The 19,900-nt window shown below is 41.1% G+C and overlaps 1 protein-coding gene across 1 annotated transcript; it reads left to right on the top strand.

The window, feature by feature from the left end:
• Positions 1 to 9,632: 9,632 nt before the first annotated feature.
• LOC126709841 (probable aspartic proteinase GIP1) lies at positions 9,633 to 11,181 on the top strand. The gene has a single exon (XM_050410190.1). It carries the CDS (start codon positions 9,782 to 9,784, stop codon positions 11,105 to 11,107), a length of 1,326 nt encoding a protein of 441 aa, XP_050266147.1. The 5' UTR covers positions 9,633 to 9,781; the 3' UTR covers positions 11,108 to 11,181.
• The last annotated feature ends 8,719 nt before the right edge of the window (positions 11,182 to 19,900 follow it).

Raw genomic sequence — 19,900 nt, 5'->3', positions numbered from 1 at the left:
GATACATGTCATCCTCGCTGCACCCGGAAGAACTGGGCCACCCATCCCCAGGGTATTGGCCGTGGACCACCTTCCCTCCGAGGGCAGACAAAGGGAACCCAAAAGGATAAAAAAGGGAAGCTCTTTGATACTGGGATTCTCGGATGAGGATAAGGGAGGAACAATTCAACCTCACGATGACGCCTTGGTGGTCACCTTGCGGATTGGGGGTTTCGATGTGAAAAGGGTATTAGTAGACTCTGGAAGTGCGGTGGAGATAATGTACCCCGACCTATACAAGGGGCTGAATCTGAAGCCAGAAGACTTGACAGCTTACGACTCCCCCCTCCTCAGCTTCGAGGGGAAGCTTGTAACGCCAAAGGGGCAAATCCGACTGCCCATACAGACTGGGGCGGAAGTGGTGGAGGTGAATTTCATCGTGGTCGACGCTTATTCACCCTACACCACGATAGTCGCAAGGCCATGGATCCACAGCCTAGAGGCCGTGACCTCCACACTTCACCAGAAAGTGAAATACCCATCCAGAGGACGAGTGGAAGAGATCCGAGGAGATCAGGCCGTGGCCAGGAAGTGTGTGGTGGCCGCCATTTTACATCGGCCCTTGGTCGAGACCTCGGCCCCAAAGAGCTTATAGCAACCAACCTCCTCGGCAAAGCAAGACGAGGGGCTGGCCGAGGAGATAAGGTGTGAAGGTTTAGATAAGGTTGCTGTCAGCAATGACCCGGAGAAGTTCTTTCAGGTCGGCTCTGAATTGCCCTCTCAGGAAAAGGAGGAACTGGTCAGATTTCTCAGAGAAAATGTCGACGTATTCGCTTGGGACGCCTACGATGCCCCTGGAGTTGATCCCAGCCTCATCTGCCACCACCTGAACGTCAACCCCTCTTCCACTCCGAGGAAGCAACCACCCCGACGCCCTTCGAAGGAACACGCCGGTGCCGTGAGAGACGAAGTGGCCAAGTTGAAAAGAGCAGGAGCTATCAAAGAGGTCTTTTATCCTGAATGGTTGGCGAACACAGTGGTGGTAAAGAAAAAGACGGGGAAGTGGAGGGTCTGCGTGGACTTCACGGACCTGAACAAGGCGTGCCCCAAGGACCCATTCCCCCTACCCAAAATTGATCGATTGGTGGATGCAACCGTGGGACACCCTCGAATGAGCTTCCTGGACGCCTTCCAGGGCTATCATCAGATACCCCTTGCGCTAGAGGACCAAGAGAAAACGGCTTTCATGACGCCCATCGAAAATTATCATTATAAGGTGATGCCATTCGGGCTAAAGAACGCGGGCTCAACCTACCAAAGGATGATGACTCGGATGTTCGAGCCGCAACTGGGCAAGATCATTGAGGTGTATATAGATGATATGGTTGTGAAGAGTAAAAGGGTGTCCGAGCACGTGCAAGACCTTGGAACAGTCTTCGCTATCTTAAGGGAGCACCGGTTGCGGCTGAATGCCTCCAAATGTTCATTCGGGGTCGGGTCTGGGAAATTCCTAGGGTACATGGTCACCCATAGAGGAATAGAAGTAAGTCCTGACCAAATCAAAGCCATTAACAGTCTACAGACTCCTCGGAACCCGAAGGAAGTGCAGAAGCTCACTGGCATGATTGCGGCATTAAGCCGGTTCATATCACGATCGGCGGATCGATGTCGGCCTTTTTACCTCCTGATAAACAAGTGGAAAGAGTTTAAATGGTCGGAGGATTGCGTTCAGGCTTTCCAGCAGCTTAAGGACTACCTGTCCCGACCACCCATCATGTCCAGTCCTGAGGCAGACGAGGTGTTGTTTGCCTACATCGCCGTAGCTCCCCACGCCGTAAGCCTGGTATTAATACGGGATGATAATGGGGTGCAGCGACCGGTGTACTATGTGAGCAAGTCACTACATGAAGCCGAGGTGCGATACCTACCCTTAGAGAAGGCAATTCTGGCGATAGTGCATGCAACCCGGAAGCTTCCTCATTACTTTCAGGCGCACACGGTCATCGTCCTGACTCGGCTTCCACTTCGAGCCGTGCTTCGAAATGCTGACTACACAGGAAGGATCGCCATGTGGAGTGCTCTTCTGGGGGCTTTTGATATTAAATATATGCCCAGACCCTCCGTCAAAGGACAGGTCCTCGCGGACTTGGTAGCAGAGTTCGCTGAGCCCTCTATAGAAACGGTGACCGAGAAGAAAGACCTGTGCGGAAAACTGGTCGGCGCGATTTCGGCCGGGGAAACCGTGCATTGGAAGGTTTACGTGGATGGTGCGGCCAACCAGAGAGGATCAGGAGTTGGGATAGTATTAATATCGCCAGACGGCGCTGTCATTGAAAAGTCATTAAGACTCGGATTCTCGGCTACGAACAATGAAGCCGAATACGAAGCCTTACTTCAAGGAATGGCAATGGTTCAAAGGTTGGGTGGAAGAGTAATAGAAGCCTTCTCGGACTCCAGATTAGTGGTCGGACAAGTGATGGGAGAGCTGGAAGCTCGAGATACTAGGATGCAAGAGTATCTGGGACAAGTCAAACGGCTACAGGAGAGCTTTGAATCCTTCAGTTTAACGCACATCTCCAGGAGCGTAAACACTCATGCAGACTCGCTGGCCACTCTTGCCACGTCCTCGGCACGTAATTTGCCACGAGTGATCCTAGTCGAAGATCTAGTTAAGACCAGTCCCATCAGTGGAAACCCGACCCAAGTCCATCAGATAAGACAGAGCCCCAGTTGGATGGACCCCCTAAGGAATTTCCTCCAAGATGAGATCCTACCGGAAGAAAGACTAGAAGCCGAGAAGATACGTAGAAATGCTCCTCGTTTTTGGCTATCAGAGGACCGTAAACTTTATCGGCGCTCCTACTCTGGACCGTACCTGCTCTGCGTACATCCAGAGGAGTCCGAGTCTCTTCTTGAAGAGTTGCATGAGGGAATTTGTGGAAGTCACACCGGAGGAAGGTCGCTGGCGCACAGGGCACTCACCCAAGGATACTGGTGGCCGAACATGCAGAGACAAGCCCAGGAATACGCTAAGAAGTGCAATCAGTGCCAAAGATTCGCCCCAAATATCCACCAACCCGGAGGGGTTCTCAACCCACTCTCCAGTCCATGGCCGTTCGCGCAATGGGGTCTTGATATTGTCGGACCTTTCCCCAAGGCTGCGGGGAACAAGCGATACATAATAGTCGGAACCGATTACTTCACTAAATGGGTGGAGGCTGAGCCTTTGGCCAACATCAGGGACGTGAACGCCCAGAAATTCATCTGGAAGAACATTATCACCCGCTTCGGAACTCCGAGAACACTCATTTCCGACAATGGTCTTCAGTTTGACAGCAAGAATTTTAGGGAGTATTGCCGTGAGTTTGGGATCATTAATCGATATTCCACCCCCGCATACCCCCAAGGAAATGGGCAAGTCGAGGCCGTAAACAAGGTCATAGTGAACAGATTGAAGAAAAGATTGGATGAGTCAAAGGGGAGATGGGTAGAAGAACTACCGCACGTCTTATGGACCTATCGGACAACGCCGCGACGTTCCACCGGTGAGACCCCCTTCTCAATGACTTACGGGGCTAAGGCTGTGCTTCCGATCGAGAACAATTTCCCCACGTTGAGGTCTAGCTCGTTTACCCCAAGCGACAACGATGAGTTGCTAGGAAGAAGTCTGGACCTAGCCGAGGAAAGGAGGGAGAAGGCCACGATTCACATGGCCTATTATCACCAGAAGCTAAGATAAGGATATGATTCTAACGTCAAACTGCGGCCTCTGGGTCCAGGTGATCTCGTGATGAGGAAGATTCTTGGCAGCGCAAAGAACCCCTCTTGGGGCAAGTTGGGGCCCAATTGGGAAAGACCATACCGTGTCACATCCGTGGCCGGAATAGGCGCCTACTACCTAGAAGATTTGGATGAAAAAGCTGTACCTCGACCATGGAATGTAAATAACCTCAGGAGGTATTATTATTAATAAGAATGGCTTAGCATACGTTCTCTTTCATGACTATCTGCCGCTTGCCAGTCTACATTACAATTATTTATAAGTTTTAAACAGAACCCAAGTCCTGCATGGCTCCTCGGACCACAGACTTGGGGGAAATTAATACTTAAGCCGATTATTTATAAGTTTTAAAAAAGAACCTAAGTCCTGCATGGCTCCTCGGACCACAGACTTAGGGGAGAACGATACTTAAGCCAACTATTTATAAGTTTTAAAAAGAACCTAAGTCCTGCATGGCTCCTCGGACCACAGACTTTTGGGGAAATTATTACTCATGAGAGTTCATAGTTTTAAACAGAACCTAAGTCCTGCATGGCTCCTCGGACCACAGACTTTTGGGGAAATTATTACTCATGAGAGTTCATAGTTTTAAACAGAACCTAAGTCCTGCATGGCTCCTCGGACCACAGGCTTTTGGGGAAATTATTACTCATGAGAGTTCATAGTTTTAAACAGAACCTAAGTCCTGCATGGCTCCTCGGACCACAGACTTTGGGGAAATTATTACTCATGACAATTCATAGTTTTAAGCAGAACCTAAGTCCTGCATGGCTCCTCGGACCACAGACTTTTGGGGAAATTATTACTTATGATATATTGGGAGATTATTGCTTAAAGGAAATCATTTTTAGTGCGCGCGCGCAGCCTAACACTATCGCAATTGTCAAGTGCACTGTGCCAAAAACCCATTATTGTTTTGACTGATATCCTGTGTCTACATTGTTGCAAATGTTTAAAATGAAAAGAGCATTACTGACACGCATCCGAAGTAAGCAAAACGAACGTCTTATATTAATATTCCAAGTACATTAGCAAGAGAGGTCCTTACAAAAAAAAAAAAAAAAAAAACTATTCACTAAGGTTGATAACCTAGAAGGCTAAGCTTCAGCAGGAGGATCTTCTTTCTGCTCGGGCTGAGGAGGAGGAACCTCAATGGTAGAGTCTGTGGCAGGATCCTTAGCCACATCAGGCACAAGGACGGCATCAGGCACCGCCAGGTCTTGCTCCGAAGCGACTTGGGCTTCATCAGGGTTAGCTCGGATCTCCGGAGGATAGAAGATGCTCTCGGGCAGTCTTAGTGCCGAGTCCGCAGGAATTCCTGTAGCATCAAGAGCATGAGCCCATGAAATACTGCAGTAATCCCTGCATACCTCGGGAATCTCCTCAGATAGCCTGGCCTCCGTCTCTTCGGCCCCAAGCTGTCGAGCGGCCTCCTTCTCGGCCTCTGTTGCCTCTCGGATCAGCTGAGCATCCTCCTTTACCCGCCTCAGCTCATCCTCTACTTTTTGCAGGGCAGTTTTGAGGTCCTGCACTGCCTGCCTCTCGGTGTTAAGGTTAAGCTGAGCCGTGTACAGTTGTTTGCGCTGGTCCTCCGCCTGATCCTCGGCACTCTTCAAGCCAGACTCTGCACTTTTACGTCGGTTCTCCGAATCCTTGAACTCAGCCGTGAGTTTAATGTGATCATGCTTGAGGGACCCCAAGGCTTTCTCCACCTCTGTCCGAGCCTGGGTCTCAGCCTCAGCCAGATTGCGGCTATTACAGCAAAACTCCTCAGCCACGAAGACCTGCTGAGTAATCTACAGACAAAACAAGAGTGTTCTTAAAAGAAAAATATATAATCTAACAGGAGCAAGTAAATGGACAAAGCAGCAAAAGGATTACTTACCAGCGCGAGATCCCTTTTAAGGGATAGGAAGAGCTCGGACTGAGTGCACCGCCTGTAGGCCTCCATGTCCCGAGGAAGAAGTAGGGGCTGCTCTAAGGCCTCCGCCACGTACCCTGCCCGGCCACGATTATACTCTCGGACCGAAGCAGTGTAAGGAATGGCGAGCCCATCCAGCTCCAACTTTGGGTCCCATGGACGAGGGGAAGTGCGCACTTCAGCGAGGTTCCCCTCATCCCTGCTGTCCGAGGAGGTGCCCCTTCTGCTCCTTGGCGCCCGTGTGGTTTTCTGCTGCTTGGACGGCTGGACAGCCACCTCGCCTTCCTCAGGCGTGTCCACCGGCCTCTTCTTCTTCAGGTCCGGGATAACCTTAAGGCCAGGGTCCGAGACGCCCTGGGGGACCACAGGGGGAAGGGTTTTGACCTTTGATGGACTTGGTCCCTTCGATGGCTGAACCTTTGATGACTGACCTTTCCCCCGAGAGGTCATCAGCTCCTTTAGAGACTTTCCCTTTCCTGCCATGGGCTCTACCTCTTCGTCTGAAGTATCGTCCGAGCAGATAACGATTGAGGGAACACCAACTGCGGAATGTTGGTCCTGCTCTACTTCGGGATTAGAAGACTCCACCAAGGGGTTTTGCTGAATTTCCTCCTCGAAGTAAAACTTATCTATCTCCTCTTCAAGGGAAAGACGAGATGATTCAGCCTCTTCTTCAACCAAAACAGCAGCACCAGGCTCGTTTACCGGAGGCAACTGCTCCGCTAAGTAGGGATTTCTGACACCTGGCAACACAACTGGTGGCAAATCGTGGTCAGCTAGGAATCCGTCCCGGGACACGTCAATTCTGGCTAGCCTCGGGCTGCCAGCCCTTATAGCGTGACCGATTGCCTGGAAAGCGCTGCTCAGAGGTTGATAGCCCAAAACCAGATGGGCCGCACGCAACTGTCCGTCCTCGGTAACGTAAATCTCCGACCTGAGAAGATAGTTCAGCGCTGGCACGTTCACAAATCTTATCCGAGGAGCAACGTGACTTTTGTCTGCAAACAAACCAAGAAAAGTGAGGTCAGATCATGAAATTTTCCAATTACAAAGAAAGCCAGAAAAAATAACCCCTCAACACTAAATCCTTTCCCCAAAAAGGATCAATCCTAAAAGCGCCGCACCTGGGTTTCCTGCCCGTGTTGGACAGTGAATACCGTCGAACCACTCCCCAGAAGCAATGAGGAAGTCATTCTTCACGGTCTTATTGGAAATTGGAAGACAAGAGATCAACCTAACGTCCTCGTTCCGGGATTTAAGATAATACCCATCATCCCCGAGGCGGTGGCATTCGTACAAATAAGCCACATCGTGCCAAGTGAGGCCTAGATTCATCCGCTCGTTTAAGACATCTACACAGCCTAGTATCTTGAACATATTTGGGGCACACTGATACGGCGTCAACCTATGGTTGAACAGGTATTCCCTTGTGATCCTGCGCATGGGAAGTGTCATCCCTCCCTCTATGAAAGCAATCATGGGGATAACGACTTCTCCCTCAACTCTATCGGTCAATATTCCTTCAAGAGGACAGTGCCGCAGCCCAACCCTCGGGGGAATGTGGTATTTAGCCCTAAAGGCTTCCATAGCGGCAGGAGTTTTTACTAATTTTTCGAATCTACCCATCTGAACTGAACTGAGGAAATGAAAGTAAAGACTGAAAAGAAAAGTAGAGTCCGAGGAGGGAATTGAAACGGAGAGAAAGGCGAAATGTACTGGTACCTTCACAAAACGCTCAAGGGGACGCCTGGGAATCTCTCTTGGACGAAGCGCTTCACAAGAACGGCTACGGCGGCGTAATGGACGCAAGTGTTCGTATATCTCTGGGATTCGATGGAGTTCTCTGGAGTCTTTTGAGGTTTGCGAAATGCAGATGAAAGAAGGAACTGAACCCCTCTGGCGTCTTATATAGCCGGGAGGAGAGAGAAAAGATCATCCCCGCCTAGAAATACGGGAAGAAACGATGGCCGTTCGATCCACGCCAAGCCGTTGGATGAAGAGAAGATAACGCCTCCAGAAGTTAATGGCCACGTCTCGTAAATTGTAGCGCGTCAAAAGTAACAGTCCGCACGCGCGCCCCACGATCTCCTTATTTCCCTCCACTCACAAACATCAAAACCCCGTCTTTCCCCTCGGAGGGAGGTAAAAACCGGAGTTTTGAGGGGCTATTGTGGGGCCCGGCCCAAAAATGATGGGCTATTCCAAGCTCAGGCCCGTCCGAGGAGCGTCCTGTCCAACGAAAAGCCTCATATGAAGTGCTATTCAACCCCAATAGCGTCAAGGAAACCTGTCCGAGGAGTAACTCCTCCTCGGACATCGCGAAGCCCAGACGAGAAACTTGCCCCAGCCATTTCAGCTCGTCTTCCCAACATATAAAACGAATTAAATTCAAAATATCTCACGGAAGGTTACCACCACATTAATTGCGCCCCAACCACCCTCTTGGCCGCATTAATGAGGAAAAGACTCCTGAACAGTACCGCCTTGGCCTCTGCAACTCACAAAGGGTCTGATGAGGGCGTCTGATGGGACAGGTGCTCGAGTGGATGCTTGGATGATTAACAGATGTAAGGCTGGGATGAAAAGAAGAAAAATATATAATGTAGTGGAGTCCCTCAAAGAAGGGGACGAGAGAACTGTATCAGAAACAAAAAAAGAAATAAAATCAGACTTGAGGAATCCTTCTTTACGTTCTTATTTCTTTCTGCAAACAATATACTACATGCATTAGACCTGCTAGTTTCACTGAGGCCAAGTTCTTTAACCCATTCTCTACAAGTATTTATTGTGGGTTGTGCTTTGGGCCAAGGCCTGATCAGCAGAAGTTGGGCCAGGAAAATCCTGCAACCACAAAAGGAAAAAAATGTTATTGAATGTTTTAAAGGTATTAATTTAAAAGCTATTTTTAAAAGGGTAATGCTAACGAATGCCCTTAGGGTATTTTTTAATAATCCATTTAAAGAAAATTTTTATGGGAAAAAAAAATGTTTAGACAACTTTTTTCATTTCCTATAAAAGTGGTGTTAAACTTTTTCTAAAATATATTGTTAATCAATGCCCTAAGGGCACTCGTTAACATGACTCTTTTTAAAAATATTTTATAGAAAAATGAGAAATTTTTTTTGGGCAAATTACAATTTACCTACTTGTGATCTGACTAAAATTTAAGTTGCCTATTCATGATTTAAAATTTGACATTTTTCCGACTTGAGATTTGACCTAAATTTAAAATAACTATCTACGGTTTAAAATCTCACGATGCAAGTGTTCTACTAGATTTTATTTTATTTTATTTGATCTTATATATTTATATATATATTTTTTGTTTTTGGAAAAAAGACTAGAGAGACATAAAAGTGGAGCAAAATTACATATTTAGTTATGTTTTTAACAAAAGTAAGTTATAGAAATCTAATTGAGCTAACTTGAAATGGAAAAAATTTAGATTCTTTTGGATATACACCACTGTCAGTTTATTTAAAACATTTTCTCATTTCCTTGTGTATGTTAAATACTTAGTATTCTAAAATAAAAAATATAAAAAATTTCAAATTTCAACTCACATATAAACAACTTAAATTTCAATCCAATCACTGAGTAATTGAAATTTCCCCCAAAAAATTTAATTTTGTTTGCATGACCTAGAAATGAAATAATAATAATAAAAAAAAATAGCACAATAAAGCATGTATTTAGGGAGGTAAATAGAAGTGCTCATGCACTTGCTAATAAGTTATAATTTGCAGAAAGATCTTGTATTTTATTAATTATTCCCCATTTTTGCTGCCTTAGTGAGTGCAGACAAAAATGGAGAAACATTTTGTAGGCATGTTGCCAACTTAGCCATTTTGGCCGCAAGATTATATATATATATATATATATATCCTTTAAACCAAAAAAAAAAAAATAATAATAATAATAAAAAAGTAAGTGATCGAATGATTTATTGCCCAACAGTTAACAGTAGCACCTTTCCAGCATTCCAAGGTTCATCTCACGCATCCACATTCACCCAACGCTGCTGATATGATTTCTATCACCATTCACCAGTTCACCGCGTGCAAACTCCTCCTTCCTATAGTTTCTCTTCTCTGTCAACAATGTTTCTTCTCCCTTTCCTTGTTCTCACTTTCTCACTTGTTTTTGTTCTCTCTCACCAAACAGCTCTACTAGCACCTATTACAAAAGACCACACCACCCACCAATACACCATCCAAGCACACCTCAAAACCCCGCTCCAACCCACCAAGCTACTCCTCCACCTCGGCGCCTCCTTCTCCTGGCTCGACTGCTATCAAAACTACACTTCCTCCACCTTCTCCCACGTCCCCTGCAACTCCTCTCTCTGCTCTTCCTTCCACTCCCTCGCCTGCTCCAACTGCTACAGCCCCCAAGGTCCCGCCTGCGCCAACGACACCTGCGCCCTCTTCCCCGAAAACCCGCTCACTCGCAAAGCCACGCTCGCCAACGCGCTCCTCGACTCGCTCGCTCTGCCCACCACCGACGGGTCCACTCAGTTGAGTCAGCTCGGCGGACTCGTCCCCGACTTCCTCTTCTCCTGTTCCCAAACCTCCCTCCTCCAGGGCCTCGCCAAAGGGGTCGCCGGTTTGGCCGCGCTGGGCCGGTCCAATTTCTCGCTCCCGGCGCAGGTTAGCAGATCCCTCTCTCTGCCTCGCTATTTTGCGCTTTGCTTGTCCGGTTCGCGGTCTGAACCCGGCCCGGTCTTCTTGGGTTCGAGTGGGCCCTACTTTTTCAACTCCAAAATTGACCTTTCCAAGTCGCTTATTTACACTCCTCTCATTCTCAACCCGGTTGGGAGTACTGTGATCACGTACTATTTACAGCCGTCTGATGAGTATTTCATAGGTTTGACTTCAATCAAAGTCAACGGAAAAGCCGTTCCCATCAATGCCTCGCTCCTGACCGTTGATGAGAACGGTTTTGGTGGGACCAAGATCAGCACCGTTGATCCCTACACGGTGTTAGAGACGTCCATTTACAAAGCGTTTAATGATCTGTTTGTAAAGGAAGCCCTGGGTTTGAACTTAACGGTAACGGCAAATACCGTGGAGCCATTCGGTGTGTGCTATGCTGGAAAAGATATCATGAGTACTCGCGTGGGACCGGCTGTCCCGACCGTTGATCTCGTGATGCAAGGTGATGATGTGTTTTGGAGGGTTTTTGGGTCTAATTCGATGGTTAGGATTGAGAGGAGCGATGCTGACGTGTGGTGTTTGGGGTTTGTGGATGGTGGACCCCATGCAAGAACTTCAGTCGTGATTGGTGGGCATCAATTGGAGGATAATCTTCTACAATTTGATCTTGAATCAGAGAGATTGGGATTTAGCTCATCAATTTTGGTTAAAGGGACCACATGTGCCAACTTTAATTTTACATCTACTTCTAGTAAACGCATAGTCAAATAGAGTGATCATATTCCAACTCTAAGTTACAACTTTTTGTATCTTTTGTATTTTTAATTTTTATCTTTTTTCCTTAATTACCCTTTTGTTTCTTTGGTATTTTTTAACATGGCCTTCTTGATAAATTAAAAAAGAAATCATTGGCAGCGCTAAATAATTGATTACTACTAATAAGTAATAACTAGGTTTTTTCCGACTAAAATGGGTCAATTCGCAGACAGCAATTATGATACCATATTACCATTGCATTTGCAATGTGGGTTTTTCAATTAGTTAGTTAAGTCTATGGTTGACTGAGTTCAAATTTTGTCTACATCCAAAGTTAATTAATATCTTGACCTAATAATAAAAGAAAAATAATCATAAAACGAGTACCATAACTTTAAATCCTATTAAAAAAATACCTTAATGATAAAAACAAATAATTATCGTAAAACGAGAACCATAACTACAAATTCTACTTTAAAAAAAATAGTACTATTGCATTTTAGCGACCCTTCATGCTAGCTACTTGAATTGATAGCAAATGGACTATCAAATATTTGAAAAATATATATCATAGACACAAATATTCAACTAAAAATAAATACAAACACAATGTGTGGGGACCCGAGAACAAAGGAAAGGTTCGATATGTTGTTATCGTCATTATTAAAGCATCATAAGCCTGAAGAGAGGATCCACCTGAGGATGGGAGGGGAAGAGACAAGAGACTTCTGGGAAGTTCAGACGAGGAGGATAAGGTGTAGAGAGAGAATCATGGAAAGTAAGGGAAGTCTTTAGTGAGAGTTATCCTACTACCTTCGCATTAAATGACTGGCAATATCTTTATCAGCTGTATTAATGAGGAAGTGACCTGAACAGTGGAATTCACAGCTAAACAACTTCTTCTACCACCTTCAACAGAAGTTTAAGGGGACAAATGTCATAGTGAGAGCCTGGGTAAGTGGAGATGGAGGGCCAAGATGTATATAATATAAAGGGCTGAGAAATATATAATATAAAGGAACTTCCAAGTGAAGGGGAGTGAGGAGAATGCAAAATGTCATATTTTTCTCCCTTAATGTTTAGTCTTTTATACTTATTTGGTGTCTAAATGTACTCATTATTCTTATATTTGAATTAGGATGCGAATGGAGGCATTAAGTACAAAACGAAGCTAATTGAGCGATTCTAGACAATTTTGACATCGCTTCATAATCTGGGTATAACTCTCTCATCTGAGCTCCGATTAAGATGGTTCAAGATGCTATGGAACGCCAATAAAAATCTCTACAACTTTCATGTTTTGAGTTTTGTGAGATATTCACTGTATCAATTTTGAAATCGGGCTTGAAATTGCTACACCTGCACTGTTGATGTTCTAGAACATTCCTTAGCTTGCAATTCTAATACGCGAATCTGATACGGTTTATTTTCGGAAGTTTCCAGATCTGGTGCACAAAATTTCCAGCTGAAAACACCACTTTCTTAGTTATATTAGGACTATTTTATTTTTTATTTTTATATTTTCTTTAATTAGTCAGATTTGGATGTTGTTATTTAAGGATAATATTTAGAATATTTTTAGAAGATCTTGTGGGCTTGGAAAATGGGGAATTAATGTGTAAAAGGGAGAGGAAAAATCAGACTTGACATAGATGTCTCTCTCCCCTCTTCTCTAACTTCTCCTTTGAGTTTTCATCATTACTCTGCGTGGCTAAACTTTTATACTTGGTCGAAGGAAATGGAAGCTTCGGAATTAATAAAACTGTGAGATCTAATTTGTTTTTATTGTCCAGAGAAAAATAAGGGAAAGAGAGAAACCAGAACAAGAGTATTGAGAGAAGAAAGTGAACAGTGTATCATTCTGTGTAAGAATTGCCTCCTCAGGCAAGCTTGTGATAAGCCTTATATATATAAACTTTGATCCGTAGTGATTTTCTCCCTATTTTTGTCCTCGAGCTAAGCCCCCTCCTTTTTTGTTTAACCCACTCTCTTACAAATATCTATTGATTTGGGTCTAGCTGAGCTGCACCATCCTCACTATTCTAAGTGGGCTTAGGCTGTTTGATGTTTGTGTCCTTACACAATATATATATTTCCTAATTGCCTATTATAATGGATGTATAATGTGAGTAGTCCTTTTAGTTTTAGGTCCTGCTCTTTTGTTCATAGTTCAAGATTTTAAGAGTTGTGGAGTCTTTGGAGGGAATTAAGCCGAATTCCAACCTATGAGAAACAAAAAATAGAGAAAACACGCGCCAAAGAAAAAACAATCACACGTATAAGACAATATTTACGTGGTTCGGCAATTTGCCTACGTCCACGGAGTTACAGAGATTTCACTATTTTCAGGGAAGAATACAACACCAGATGCAGCTACAATATTTTCTCTATATATAAGACACGGCAACCGACTCTATAAAAAAAAAAACTAATTACAAAAGGCGGCTCCACAATGGGCTAAACGGGCCAAAAAAAATTTCCCAAGGGCGTTGCCCCTGGACCCCAGAGGCTTGTCCATGAGCGCTCCAGCTTGGGCTTATCGGCTCAAGCCTCCGCTCCATAGACTAAGCCTCAGTAAATCTCTCATTAAAAACCACGCAATATTATTCGGGGTCGGGTCGGGTCGTCGAACTAGATCAAACAAAACTAGGCTCCACAAAGCCCAACAATCTTCCTTGAAAATGTAAATTTTGAATTAGAAAGTCTTTTGGCCATTTAAAATCTCATCTATGTCCTATGATACACTTTAAAATAATGTTATACAATCTAATAATTTTTTAGTGGACTAATCTATTGAAAATCACACAATTTGATAGCATGTTCTCTCTCTCTCTTAAATACGAAGAATTGGATAACTGTAAAAGAGGAATTAAATTCATCTCCCCAAAGGAAAACATAATAGATGACCATAAAAGAGGAATCAAAACCATCTCCCCACAAGAGCATAGAACAAAATCTGACAAATAAGAGTTGTCAATCATTCCTTAAGCTTGAAGCTTGCAAATGGAAGCCCAAAGTGCAACATAATTATAAGCAACATTGGGTCATTTACCCCTTTAAGGCTAGGAACAAAAGAACAAGAAAGGAAAGTAATTGACAAATATATGAACTAAAGTATTGACATATGTCTCTTGCCATCACTTAGTTACCACATAGTAAATGTTTCATACGAACATGCTTGGTATTGGTAAGTTCCTATATGTCATATTTATCATCATAACCAAAATAAAATTTTACGAGCATGAAAAGGCAGGTCAGGGAAAATATATAACACCAAGAGTTTTGTAAGTTGTAACTCAGTGGCATAATTTTCTCTCATTTGTAGGAAAATCATGGTTCGAATCTCTCTTGCCCTATTGTTATAAATATCGAATTATAAAGAAAAAAAAAATGATAACATGTAACATGCATTTCTAACATAATAATGTTCACATACATAAAAAGATGAAAGACAAAGCATTTTGGTTTATTTCTATTTGGGGTGAAAATTGTTAAGCATACTAAAATAAATTGGTTTTAAGATACAGACTATGTTAATTGATAAAATGTTACCATACATGGAAAGACTATCATTTTCTAACCTAATTTCAAAATTTTCTATATATGAGAGATTATGTAGGATGGTGCCCCACCAAAGTTGATGGTTCTATATATATTGCTTTTGTCTAATGATTAATTTTTATTGTAATTTAGACACTTAAATAGATTAAACATATGTTATATATCTTATATCAAAGATAAGTTAGTAAAAATGATTTAAAACTTAAACTTTCTAAAAAAAATAAAAGTTATTTTGCTACCCATATACGTAATGCTAGTCACAAATTTAATAATAGTATTTTTTTTTATTCTTTTTTTGTGAAAAGGCAAATATAAATATAGTTAAGCTTTAAATTACTATAATTTATTAGTTTAAGTATAATTTCAAAATTTTCTATTCTTATTCTTTATAGCTTTATTTCAATCATACCTTAAAAAATCTTACACATTTGTTGAAAGGTAAGAAGAGATAAAACTTAACCATTGTATGCAACGAATCCCTTACAGCAGATGAGATCCACAAGTATATTGGCTTTATATGCTATGAGGGAGCCGCTAGGCAAATAATTTCCCATAACGTTGTGGAGGTTTCGAAGATCATTGGCAAAGTCAACATTTTTCAATTGAGATTCCTATAAAAATAAATAAAATTCATATGAGATTGTCATGACGAAATCAAAATCTCTACACACCCATATATAAGTGAAGTAGAGTTGTTCCATGTCTTTAGAAACACACATTTGGAATGCAGAAGAAAATACCTGTATATCTCTAGAGTTTTGATAAAACTATACAAGTAGTCAAGAATAGCTTCACGGTTTGAATAGTCTTTAAATAAAAACAACATTGTAGTTAGTTTTACTGAGAAAAAATTTTGTGCTTAATTCTTCTTTAACACATCCCTAAGTAATTATATATACATTGAATTCAGAAAGGTGTTTGTTAGTGAAGCCTCCTTAGCTTTTAACCTAACCTCTTTAACAGACCATACTTTGTCATTCGATTAGTGCTATGAAGCAAGCAAGGGATGTCACAACTACACCAATGGGACCGAGCGTCCCAACCATTGATCTCGTTATGCATAGACCCGATGTTGTTTGGAGGATTATTGGGTCGAATTCAATGGTTAGGACTACAAGGGATGATGCTGACTTGTGGTGCTTGGGGTTTATGAATGGTGGTCTTTCTATGAAGACATCGATTGTGATTAAAGGGTATCAAATGGAGGATAATCTTTTACAGTTTGATCTTGAATCAACCAGACTCGAATTCACCTCCTTTCTTTTGCTCTAGGGAACCACTTGTGCTGACTTCACTTTTACTTCAGTTACAAATACACAACCACATTCAAATAAGCCTAAGCACCCTTTTGTGTCTATACTGTTTCATTTTTTGTTTTTTCTCATTTTTCTCTAAGCACACTTTCATTTTAAAGCAAAATTACACTTTCCTTTACCCTAATCTTTGACCTCCATTACACTTACTGAGCTATTGTAACGCACGATCGACCCTTTAATTTAAAAAAGACTATCGACAGTTACCAATTTATCTATTTACTGTTTGTTTTGGAGAGGTATAAATTGGTGTTTCAATCTATCATACTTAACAACAAAAGTGATGGTCGGGGTTATTTTGAAACAAAGTTACAACTTTTGGGGGTCAATCATACATTTTCTTTGTTCCAGGGATGAAGTGTACTTAGGGTAAAAGTTAAAGTGAAAAAGTGTAATTTACTGTATATCTAGTGACTTTAAGAATGTTAAAGACTACTTCAACTATGGTTTGATAGTTTCCTATTTTGTTTTATTTTATTGTTTCCTTTTTTTTTTTTTTTTTTTTGCCTCATTTTTCTGAGCATCGTTTTATTTTACAAGCGTAAAAGGTTACTGATGACCCTTGGAATAAACATTGTGTTCTTTTTTGTGACTACTTCGAATCTTTGACAATTCGACTATAGTGACAATTTTTTGATATATAGTTTTCATGGGCATTAAGAGTTTAAGGTGATTTTTAATTATTTGGTTTTCAAATGAAAATAATCCATTTGTTTTTGTTAGTATATAACCATATATAATGTCACATCATCTAAAATTAGATATATATAATCATTCAAAACTGATACGAGTATTCTATCCCAATATATATACTTTGAACTAAAAACAGAATACTAGCAGGAGTTTTTGATTCACATCAAGAAGCGAATACTTTTTTATACACATTCCTTACTCTAGTTCATAAGTAAACGCATCTCATTAGTTTTATGATTAACTAACAAATTTAGAGGGAAGGAAATACTTAATTCTTAAATATCATGAAACTTATATACATGAGCAAGCAAAGCGTAAAAATTTGAAACAAAAATGTAACATAATCCCACATCATTTAAAATTTGAAATAAAGTTGCATTTAATATATTTCTAAATTTGTAATATTTATTGTGAATCATAAAATACATCTGTTTCAAATTAAATGAATTATTTTCAACTCAACTCACATCACTATGCATTTTTGCATGTCACCACATGACACATCAGAATAGTGAGCATTGAATGGTTGTGATGTGGGAGGACCTTGGGGTTGTCCTTGTGGTGCATATCCATATGGTGGATAACCCTGTGGCTGTGGAACATGATTGCTTGGTGGTGATGGTGGTGGTTTAATGAATTCAATGTTAAAAGTATGATGATGGGGCAAGTTTTTCATTGCATTACAGTTAAGATTTTCACAGCCACCACCACCACCACCATAGCTAGAAGAAGCCTCACAATGACTTGAGCCAGCAGCTTTTGCAGGCTTAAGGTTAGGCCCATCCTTCTTTTCACTTTGAACATCACCAATAGATGCATTTGCGTGACCCTCTTTGTAATCATTAAATGTCATTTTCAATGTCCTAGATTGAACAAGCTCCACGTTTTTCAACCTCTCAAGTTTAGCCAATTCTTGAAGTTCTGCTATTTGGAAATCTCTGAATTGCTCTTGTCCATTTTGGTTATTAGTAGCTGCAACATGTGTGTTATGGTTAGGCACAGGGTGTGGTGATGGAATATGCATTGTTGCACATGGTAGCTCTCTTTTGTTATATATTCCTTCAAGACGGTCAGCAAGTGTGTGAGGATCTATTTCAGTTGTAACTTTTACTCTCCCGGATTCTCCATCAGCCTCAATAGAATACACTCCTAGCAAAATAATATATAAAAGGTTACAGTTTTGCAATTTTGACAAAATTTAATCATTAAATAAAACCAAAACTTGAAGTTACCATGAAGTTTTGACAACAATTGCCTCACCCTCCTTTGACATTTCAGACAAGGTAGTCTGAAAACGTAAGTCTGTAACAAAATCATTTAAGGAGATTTTATAAGAGTTTAAAAACCAAATAAAACCTATATCATATAATTTCTTTGAAGTAAAAGTTAAGGTATTAGTGAAGAGCCTTCTAGCTCAATGATGTTGCTCGGTTTTCTCAATCGAGATAATTTGGATTACTCCATCCCCACTTCTTATAAGGAAAAAAGATACACTCATGGATGTATAAATACGTGAACGTTTACTAATATATATACTAAAAAGGATCCTTAATTCCTTAGTCCTAAATTTTGTATAGTGAAATATATTGGAGAAAATTAACACAAGATTAAAAAAAAATGACATATTATACTATAAATCGTATGCTAAGTAGAAACAAAAGGACAAAATGTTGTCTTGCAGCTTGTGACTTGCTTAGAGGACCAACATGACTATCATAAAATATGTAATAAAACCTTACACTAATGCTAGAGGAACTAAAGAGAAAAATTCATGAACCAGACTTCTAAATTCCATGCAATTATCTAAATCCTGTAGCATTCAGCAAGCTACCTGAGGAGCAGTATGGGAGTCCATTACATGTGGGTGGTAGTACTCCGTTACTCCATTAAAAGTTGCTTCAAAAACTTCACAGCCAAATACAAGTACAGAGATCTTCTGTTGCCTTCAAATTACTTATGTTGTTGGGTCAGGATATACTCGGGAATTCTTGCAAGTGATGAAGAATTTTAACAAAAAGGCAGACAGAAATTCCTTGCAATATGAAGGAAATAAAAAGGCCAATATTTATAAAGGAGAAAAATGATACCTTTCTTAATTTAGAAATTAATTATTGATCTAATGTCGTTAAAACGATGATCAAATCTTCATGAATCTTATTTATATCCAAATTAAATGTCAATATGGTGTCTGATTTCATTTTGCTTTTGAAATTTTAGGTGCCTATTAGGAAAGCATTAATTGGTATAAGATGAAATCTTATGTTTAATGAGTAAAGATTTGGTGACTATAAGGACTTCACCTGAACTATAACCTGAAATTTTTTGTAATATAATATATCATCAAAATTTGTAGCTATAAATACTGAGGGCATGAGGATTAAGATAGTATCCTCAGTATGATCCCCTGAAGCAAATCTTTGGATTAAATTATTGGATGGAGAAGATCATTTGCAATTCCTATGGGGAAATGGTTGTGTAAGTTTTGCACAAAGTAGTCCTAATGGAGGAAGAATATCAGGATTTGTTACACGAAAGACAATCACTATTAACACTTCTAAAACAGAGACGGGTATGGGTATGACATAATGACACGATGACGAGAGTGTCCGTGCTTCCTAGACTTCAAAAGACAATAAAATTTGCAAAAGAAAGGAATCAGCTATGTCGCTTGTTTAATCCCATTAACTATCATTGATGTAAAATTTTCTGAAAATCGATTAATTTTTCAGTAACTAGCTGTGTTGAGCATAGATTAAACAGGAGGATAGTACTGTATATGTAATAAGTTTGGGGAAAGAGGCCTAGAGAGTCGACCAAGAGCCCATTGATATATATAGTTGAGAAACTACTTTAACCCAAAATCGTGAACCAATGGATTTGGACTCTTTTTTCTTAGTCCATTTGGGCTCATTGTTAAGACCAATTCACTTGTTCATTAGAGATCTTGTATCAATTTGTTGGGGGAGTGGGAGAGCCTTAAACTAAAGGACCATGGTCTAATACTCACTATTATTATTATTATTATTATTATAAAGTTACTTGTATGGTTCCAAATCAACATTTACATAGAGTATGTCTATAAGGAGAATTCTAATGGACTAATGCATACATTTTTTTTGGTATGTTACTGTTAATGATTAAAATTAAATAAGTTTAGGCTCTTTTAGATATACACTACTGTAAGTTTCTTTAAGACCTTCTCCCCTCTTCCCGTGTATGTGTTAAAATATTTAGTATTCTA

This window comes from Quercus robur, chromosome 12 (genome assembly GCF_932294415.1).
Source record: "Quercus robur chromosome 12, dhQueRobu3.1, whole genome shotgun sequence".
NCBI classification, from domain to species: domain Eukaryota; kingdom Viridiplantae; phylum Streptophyta; class Magnoliopsida; order Fagales; family Fagaceae; genus Quercus; species Quercus robur.
This window is presented reverse-complemented; position numbering and strand designations above follow the sequence as displayed.

What these genes read in the sequence shown, in the direction of transcription:
- LOC126709841 (XM_050410190.1), top strand. Translation starts at nt 9,782, where the DNA reads ATGTTTCTTCTCCCTTTCCTTGTTCTCACTTTCTCACTTGTTTTTGTT.